The sequence below is a fragment of the Sitophilus oryzae genome, unplaced genomic scaffold (assembly GCF_002938485.1).
Source record: "Sitophilus oryzae breed Bouriz unplaced genomic scaffold, Soryzae_2.0 scaffold_1272_pilon_pilon, whole genome shotgun sequence".
NCBI classification, from domain to species: Eukaryota; Metazoa; Arthropoda; class Insecta; order Coleoptera; family Curculionidae; genus Sitophilus; species Sitophilus oryzae.
In genome coordinates this window covers 122,773-132,529 of record NW_022145918.1, presented here as the reverse complement: position 1 = coordinate 132,529, position 9,757 = coordinate 122,773, and the positions used below count along the sequence as shown (strand labels likewise).

The following is a 9,757-nucleotide window of genomic DNA, read 5'->3' as shown; positions in this document are numbered from 1 at the left end:
CATGGTACCCACAAGGAATTAAGAGACCTAGAAGACCATGATATTAGGAAATTAGCAGGGATAACTTGAGCTTGCATAGCCAACAATAGACAACAATGCATGGGCCCAACTACAAAGAGATTATCGAAATATGTGAGGGAGGCTACACCATAATGTTTGTTCAACAATCTGTTGATGATGGTTACAGGTAAGAAAATATCTTCTTACAGCTTCATAATTTTCTAGATTTTTTAATATGTTTTTCTTAATTTTTTAGATAAAATCATCTACATCGAAACTGAAGTGTACAAATAAAATATCTTGGATATCTAAGTAAGAAATTTTATGAAAAAAAAACGTATAAAAATATGTGGCAAATTTGTGAGCTTTTTGGTAAACCGTTATATTTATTATTAAAAAAATATATTTGTATTTTTATAGTCATTATATCAATACTAATACTTTTTTATTTTTGAATCCAACTTCTAGGGAATATTTATCGGAAATCTGAATCCAATTATGATTTCCTTCACCATAAAGTCAAGAAAATCTTGGAAAATTGAAGAAAGATAAATATATGAGTAGAAGATAAAATTTTAAGATATTAGTAGCAGCTGCCAAATTATTTTGGTTTTTGAAATAGTTACTCGCTACGGTGAGAACAAGAGTTTGTGCGAGTTTTTGTATCTTTGATTAAAACTTAAATCTTTTTAAATTGATATACAATTTGGCAACATCTACGAGGTACACACGCGTCGTATCTATGAGCAAGTGCAGCAAATAGACGTCTCAAGACAGTCACTTTTCTGACCTGACAACAACCCTGGTAAAATATATAGCATACCATGGATGTTGTGTGTCTGTTGGCCATAGAACTGGAAGCATAATTTGTCAATAATGTCTAAAACGTCACTGTCATTAATTTGCAAGTCGCCAAAGTTACAAAGCAAAATAGTTTTTGAGGTTGTGTTTCGGCGTTTTAAAGTGTAAAGAAAAATAATTTTTATTTTATTAAAAAATGTCTTCAAGGTATGATAGGGCTATTACTGTATTTTCTCCAGATGGTCATTTATTACAAGTAGAGTATGCCCAAGAGGCTGTAAGGAAGGGATCCACAGCGGTAAGTTAGTTATAAAATTTTTCCATGAAGAAAATTTTCAACTTTTTTGTATGGGAACTGTTTTAACTAAAGTCTGTAACATTTTTGAGAGTTTGTTTACTTTTAAGGTTGGCGTTAGAGGAGCAAATACTGTAGTTTTAGGAGTAGAGAAAAAATCTGTTGCAAAATTACAAGAGGAACGTACAGTTAGGAAAATCTGTTTACTGGATGACCATGTTGTTATGGCGTTTGCTGGACTTACAGCTGATGCGAGAATTCTAATTAATAGAGCACAAATTGAGTGCCAGAGCCATAAACTCACAGTTGAGGACCCTGTGACGTTAGAATATATCACAAGGTAACGATTTTATCTTTAATTGTTAGACTGTATATGATACTATTTTTTTCTTCAGATACATTGCCAGTCTGAAACAAAAATATACACAAAGTAATGGCCGAAGACCTTTCGGTATCTCATGTTTAATTGGTGGATTTGATTACTGACGGAGCCCCTCATTTGTACCAAACAGAACCTTCTGGTATTTATTATGAGTGGAAAGCTAATGCCACTGGTAGATCAGCAAAGACTGTTAGAGAATTCTTAGAAAAATACTATACTTCTGAAGAAGTTTCTACAGAAAGGGGTACAATCAAACTTGCTATTAGAGCCCTTTTAGAAGTTGTTCAATCTGGCCAGAAAAACTTGGAAATTGCTGTTATGAGACATGGGGAGCCATTGGAAATGCTCGATGGAGACTCTATTGAAAAATATGTGACAGAGATTGAAAAAGAGAAAGAGGAGGAAGCGGAGAAAAAGAAGTCTAAGAAATGAAAAACAGATTCATTAATAATTTTATAACTATTGTATTATTGAGGTTAAGTTAAATTAATTAATCTTTTTTGAATAATGAAATACAAAATTATTTCTAATCTTGGCCATTTTTCTAACTTCTATGTACCTGGATGAGATCCACAGGACCTTTAAATTTCTTTTTAATTAATTATGTTTTTTTAATTAAACTTTTTTTCAGTCTTTTCCGAAATAGTAAATTTTGAGTATAAGTATCTGAGCAAGAAATTTATCTACTTGTATTATTCTAAATTAAAAATAGTTTTTTACTGACCAAATAATTCTTTGCTTTCTCATATAATTTGGTTTGATAACACAATATGATCGAAAAAAAAAACGGCGTCAGCGTTGAAGATCGCTGTCATTTTATATGTAAAATTATATGGCGAATGTCATCGATCGTCATTTCCAAGCCAACTGGACGCCGTTTTTTTTCGATCATACCTTTGAATAAGAAGACTAAGGAAGGAGCATAATGCTATCCATGTATTCATGCATGGTGGGCGGAAAAGCCACCATAAAAGCTCTCTAGGGTGGGGATCCTTGACAGTTCTGTTTGACGATTCATTTGACACATTTGAATTTGATTTGAAATTTTGTGGATTTGTCAGTCCTTACGGAGCTTATTTTATGTTATTTATTATTTATTCTACTACTGATAGTAGGTAGTAAAGGTAGTAAATCTAGATGGAAATTGTGGCAGAACTTAAATTAACAGTGACACTATCGCGATTTATCGAAAAAGACGCTAAAATAGTTGGTTGTGTGGCGTGTGGTAGATCTCGGCAAAAATCGAGTGAAATAATAGAATAACTTTTCGCTAGTAAGTGACTATATAATATACATACGTGTAGTAAACCGATCATTTATGAAATTCACTTAAATTAACTAATTACTTATATATTTTTTCTTGCATTTTTGCTTTTATTTACTACTTGTCAAAGATTAGATGTCAAAGAATTTAGATACGTTAATTTGACTTACCTGCTTCAGTAGCGTATCGGATGTTTGTGTTAATAAATACTTATTATAACTTATCTATTTTTATTATAATAATATGTTTTTATAACAATTTTAATAACTACCAACATTTATTCACAACGTAAATAAAACAACAAATTATTGAGTCTACCCCACGTCTACCCTACATCATAGTTTTACATTTTTTAAATAAAATTAGAACGACACTGATAAACCGGAATTTAAGTCGGCCATATTTGAGGCCCATCGCGGTGTACCTAAGATTTTTGATATGCTCCTTCCTTAGTCTTCTTATTCAAAGGATCATACAGTATTTACCGGGTGCCTATCATATGCCAATAAAAAATACTTGCCATGTGAGAATGCCCCTTTATGAGCAATCCGAAGGCGCATTCTCATGACTCGTCTACTTGGCAAGTATTTTTTATTAGCATACAGTGTCTGGCGAGAATCGGCGTAGTTCCTATATTAAATAACATAGAAATTCTGTATCTATAGATGCGCGACGCACCATGTATACCCTGTATACCAATTACAAATCTTTGTCAAGTACACGAGAGGTGAGAATGCTCCATGAGAGTAGTATTAAGGAATCCCAGCTGCACTATACAGGGTGGTTGGGGTAAAATCTGATAATAAATAGCATATTTCGTCCTAATTTAGTCCATTTTTGGAAGCATAGGTATTTTGGCATTTTGGCAATGCTTACATATATAATTCATTGTCTAGTTATACATATGCTAGGAAATTTGACTTCATAATTAGTTAATAAAAAAGAACCCTATTTTTTAAATAGCAATCATTTCATTTTTATTACATTTTTGAGATTATATATATTTTTATGTTATACACAGGGTGATTCCTGTAAGTCGGTCATGCTTTCGGGGAATGATAAGGGACGGCGAAATATTAATTTTGATATAGAACACTATGGGTCGGAAATGCCTCTTACGTCAGATACAGGGTGTTAAAGTTTCTGAAAAATTAAAGATATTCTTTAATAGTTTTTTAACAGTTAAAGGCATCATTATAAAATTTTATTATACGAGTCTACCTACCAGAGACACTTTAAATGTAAAAAGAAGAAGTTTAGGTTTCAACCAGTGGCGTAGATGTGATACGCATTGGGTAATTTTTTCAAGAGATAGTGCGCCACTCATAAAAATAAAATTTTTATAGGTTTTTTATTTACTCGGTTTATTTCCAAGAAAAGTAAGGTGTAAGGTTAGAGTTACACACTTTGGGTAACTTTAGTACTTTTTACTATTAGCTCCTTAAATAAATTTTAAAAAATTATAAATTTAAATTAGAATTTTTTTTATTGTTAATAATAAAATTCTTAGTTTTAAGGTACCTACTTATAATAATTCGCATATTTAGCTCAGTGAGCAAAGTTTTGTCACATTTAGGGAACATTAGGGAACAGTTACATATCTGGGTTTTATCGATTTTTTTCAGGCAAGGGAGGGCCTGGAAATGTAATAACGTCACTTAGAACACATTTCCCTTAAAGGAATAAAATGCTCACTGGGAAGATTCTCATTAAAAAACTATTTATTTTTAAATTGTGACAAAATGTTGTTAGATAGGAGAAAGTTGCAAGAGACATTTTTTCTTGGAAATAAACCTTGTAAATAAAAGAAGCCGAAATTTTTATTTTTATCAATGGCGTACTATTTTTTTTTTGAAAACATTACCCGATGCGTATCACATCTACGCCACTGGCTGAAACTAAAATCACTTCTTTTTACATTTAAAGTGTGTCTGTTAGGTAGACTCCTATATTAAAATTTTATAATGATACCTTCAACTGTCAAAAAATACAATCTAAGATTAATAGTTACATTATAAAAAAACACCCCTCGAAGTTTTCTTAATTATTCGAAATTTAGTGTTTTTTATCTGAAATACGTTTATCTAAAATTTTATAATGATACCTTCAACTGTCAAAAAACTATTAAAGAATATCTTTAATTTTTCAAAAACACACCCTATTTCTTGCGTAAGAGGCATTTCCGAACTATAGTATGCTATATCAAAATTAATGTTTCGACGTCCCCCATCATTGCCCGAAAGCATGACTCACTTACAGGAATCACCCTGTATATTACCCTGTGTATTATGGTTTTAATATTTAAAGGTATTCATCATCACACAGCCACTTGCGTCCACTGCTGGACATAGACCTTCATAGTTTCTGTGATTCTTTTGTCATTTTTGTAGCATCTCTCGCAGCATTATACAGGTTGTACCAGAAATAAGTGCAAATATTTTAAGGCGTGGTAGATCTCGATAAAAGAAACATATTTTCTCTTTATCGTTTTTCAAATAAGTCCAAAATAACGGAGTTATTTTACTTTGAAAATTTGCAAGAGAGAAAAAAATTTTTCCTAAAATTTTGAGAACCACTGGATCTTTTCTGGATTTCTTTCTTGTAAATTTAATCTACTACCTATGTTGCCATATTATCAAGAAATTATGTTTTTAACCAAAAACTAAAAAAATTCCAAAAATTTTTCAAAAAATTTTGAATTTTAAAAAGTTTTTTTTCGCGAAAAAACCTCATAGACGCGTTTCTGGGGTTGAACTATGCTACCAGTTAAAATACCTGCACTTATTTCTGGGACACCTTGTATAATATATCTTCGCCAAAATCGTATCATAATTAGTATTATTATTAGTATCTAGCCGCTACCACGAAGGTAGTATTAAACTATTATATATATACATCTGATTCTCAAAATCTTGTCTAGGTTTTTAATTAAATATTTTTTTAACAGAATTAGGAATAAAGGGAAAAAATAATAAAAACCATAGTTATTTCTATAGAATCTTATTTAAATAAAAAATCTTAAATAAAATTTTGACATACCACAGACACATAACATTTTCTAAGAGCAATTCGTTTAAAAATGAAATTTTGAACCTATATTTATATGAACACAAAAATAAATAAAATAACTTAATGGTAACGAATACAGAGGTGATCCGAGCCAGAATCTTTGACACTTTAGGTATCTCTTTCAGTTGTTCCACATATATCGTTCTCAATATCCTTTCATCAAATTCTTGTCGATTAAAAAAAGTTGGATATGTATATGGCTGTTCAAATTTTACTCCAAATCATTTTCGTGAATGTTGTTGAACAGAAATCGGTTTTCTGTTATTGTTTTCTGTTAAAATCTCGTACAAAAAATTCTGGCTCTCATGGTATATGTATGGTGACGGGTTGATGGTACACAACAGTGCTAATAATCCTCATAAGATCGATTATATATAATGAATTAAACTCAATTTAAGTGGTGCAAACACGTACTTTAATTAGTAACACGCATTCAGTTTTTTTATTACATGTATATAAGATAATATTGGCACGACTCGCATTCAACATCTTCTCAATTATCTCACACTCACACTTTTGCCTCTATATACATACCTACAAAAATTAAAACTGAGAGAGTTATGCAGTGATTTTCTGACAATTAGTTTTCTTACGATTGGTTGAGTCGCTTCATATTTTCTATATTAAAAATTTACAATACCATAAGACGATAATAAAATTATTAGCTTCTTTAGTTTAGTAAAAAAAATAACTGAGTATTTTAAATGGGAAGGTAATAGTGAAAATAATAGTCAATAAATCTCTGCACGCGATTTCTTAAGTATACAATGACTTTGGGGGAAAACGTACATATATTTTTCTAAAATATTCTTTCTAAGAAAATTGTTATAAATCTAACGTCAAGTTTATAAAACTTGTAAAATTGACGTCAGTCTTTTTCTTCACAAATGAAAATGGATGAGAGCTTAGGATGCAGTCTCGAGATTCAACGAAAAAATATTACATGGCTTTATATTTATGCTTATAATTATGTAATAAATGTTCTTAAATATTACAATATTACGCACTAAATTTTACTATAGATTTCAATCTATTATATTGCGTGCCAAAATCCATATTTCATAAATATAATTATTACTCTACAGGGTGTTTCAAAAACATGGGCCATCTCTCGTAAAATTAAGATTTATTTTTCACATCAACATAGATCTGATTCTGCTTTCGTTTCGTAGCTACAGGGTATTAAAGTCTTAATATTTTTTCGATTTATTATGTTCTTTTTCCAAGCACTTTTAAGCAGTTTCTAATGAAGTTTTGAGGGTAAAAGTTACCATAAATGCGACATATTTTAAATTTAAAAATGTGTCGACATGTTCACCAGCGACGTGCATATGGGTTAACACTGGAATATTTTCTAAAAAACATGTACGCCACTGATTTTTTTCTCTTTGTTAGTGAAATAGTATAAGCAGTTTAATGTCGATTAAAAATATATTTTGTCGATTTCGGCCTCCTTGATGAGATAAACCTAATTTATTAATTTGCCTTGATCCAAGTCTAATATCAACCTTTAAAAAAAATAATATCATTAACTTGCGAAAGTTTGAAATAAGAACTCATTGGTTCCTCATCAAAAAATATGAAAAAAAGTTTCTATAAACATAGGTATGGAAATGCATAGTTTTAGAGTTACTGGATGTTGAAACTTTTTAAAATTAGTATTTTTGTAATTATCTTAAAAACCATTATTTTTTTTATTTGAAATTGCTGTAGACTGGATTAATTGTAATAATAACTAATAGTAATAATATTTAATAATTAATTAGGTAAAATATGTAATCTATTACTTTTATTTTTGTTTCAATTTTATTAATTATTGTGATTAATCTCAACAAGGAGGCCGAATCCGACAAAATATCAAGAGATAACTTTTAATTGACTTTAAACGGGCTAAACAATTTTGATCAAAAGAAAAAGTCAGTGGCGCACGTTTTTTTTTGAAAAATATTTCAGTGATATGGGTTGCACGTTCCTGATGAATTTATCGACACTTTTTTAGCATTAAAATATATATAGCACTTATAGTAACTTTTATCCTCAAAATTTCATTCGAATCACTAAAAGTACTTGGAAGAAAATGATAATAAATCGAAAGATTATAAGACTTTAACACCCTGCAGCTACGAAACAAAGCAGAATCGGACCTATGTTGATATGAAAAAAAAATCTTATTTTTACGTGAGGAAGCTCCCCACTTTGGCACATGTTTTTTGAAACACCCTGTATAGAATTTTTAAAGGTTTCTTAAAATTTAAGAAAATTTTGTATTCTGAAAATAAAGTATTTGTATAGTACTTAGGTATAGACTTTTTTTTTAATATTATTTGTTTAAAAACAAAATTTCAAAATAGCACAGGCCTATTATAACTAACTCAAAACACGCTGTATTACAAAAAAGAGCCAACTAATAAGTATGACAGCAAATGTTATATTTTTCTTTGAGATCTCGAAACATTAAACATTAAGATTATATAAAAATTTAGTACAAAACTTTGTCCACCTCGTCGCAATACTAAACCTAAGATTTACTTAAATGCTTTGTCATATTTCTATATGTCATTGACGAGTTCTTTGCCAAAATATTTTGTAAGTACCTAGTGTCGAATAATTTTACATTATTAACTAATTATTCTAGTTTATTAAAACTATCGTAGGATATAAAAGAAAATACATGCACAACCAAAAAGTTATTTACTAATTTCCGTACTTATCATGATAGAATTAAGGACACTACGTCGACAAATATAGAGACACTTCTTTACATAAATGAGTATCTTGCAGTTCTTAACATAATCTATATTTACTTAACATATGGAAACGTACAGTGCTTTAAATATAAAAGATGTGATCTCCCTTTGTTCTCTCTTATTATTTAGATGCGCTATATACATGACATTTTCACTCCGAAATAGGTCTACGAAGCTGGCCGAAATATTCATACTTATAATTTCGAATTCGTTAGATAAATACAAAATACTGCGCGATGGAATAAAAATATCGTCATGGTATTGCAGATGTGCTAACTGCAGGATAGATGCATATTAGTCGTTTTAATTACTTCATATTTTATGTCTTCGTTAAGTCCGAACAAAAATGTTATTTTTACGCCTACTATGACGCCGTTTTTTTTATCACAAGGTAGTTTTTTTGTTTAGCTTCGCGTAAGATCGTATTCAACAAAACATCCATAGTGATTCGCTAACGCTAAATTACCTGTATTATATTAAATTTTTCCCTATAAATTAGTGACTTTGACCTACTTAAATAAATAATATCGTAGAAATACTGAGTTATAACGATACATTTGTCTTATATAACTTCTGTTGCTTTGAAAACGGAAAACATGTTAATACGGTTAACAATTGTTATATGTAATAAGGAAGAACCCACACGTATTTTTTTGTTGTTGTTGTCCCAGTTAAACTATCAGTTTAGAAGATGAAATCTCCGAAATTATCTGTTTATAATAGCAACGCACTCAGTATAATATAATAATTATATTATACAGTAAAATTATTATACTTCGTGATTATAATATATACAGGGTTAGTCTTAAATAAGTGCAAATATTTTCAGGGCTGGTAGATCTCGATAAAAGAAACATAATATATTTTCTCTTTGCGTTTTTTTTTTCTCAAATAAACCAAAATAACTGAGAGATATTTTACTTGAAAATTTCCAAAAAATCACTTGATCATTTCTGGGTTTTCTGTTTTCTGTCTTGTAAATTTAATCTGCTGTGTTGCCATATTATCAAGAAATTATGGTTTTTAACTAAAAACTAAAAAATTCCAAATTTGAATTTTTTTTTCGCGAAAAAACCCTCATAATCGTGTTTCTGACGTCGCAATATACTACGCCTTAAATATTTGCACTTATTTAAGACTTACCTGTGTAATTTAACTATACAGGGTGAAATAAGGGTAAATATTTTTAGCTTTTTCGC

The 9,757-nt window shown here is 29.9% G+C and overlaps 1 protein-coding gene across 1 annotated transcript; it reads left to right on the top strand.

Annotated features, from left to right (window-relative positions):
- Window positions 1-899: 899 nt before the first annotated feature.
- Window positions 900-2,004, top strand: LOC115874291 (proteasome subunit alpha type-7-1-like). The gene is given in 4 exon segments (XM_030889398.1): window positions 900-1,099; window positions 1,207-1,436; window positions 1,492-1,579; window positions 1,581-2,004. Coding segments are annotated over 4 exon segments (750 nt in total). The 5' UTR covers window positions 900-997; the 3' UTR covers window positions 1,911-2,004.
- Window positions 2,005-9,757: the final 7,753 nt, after the last annotated feature.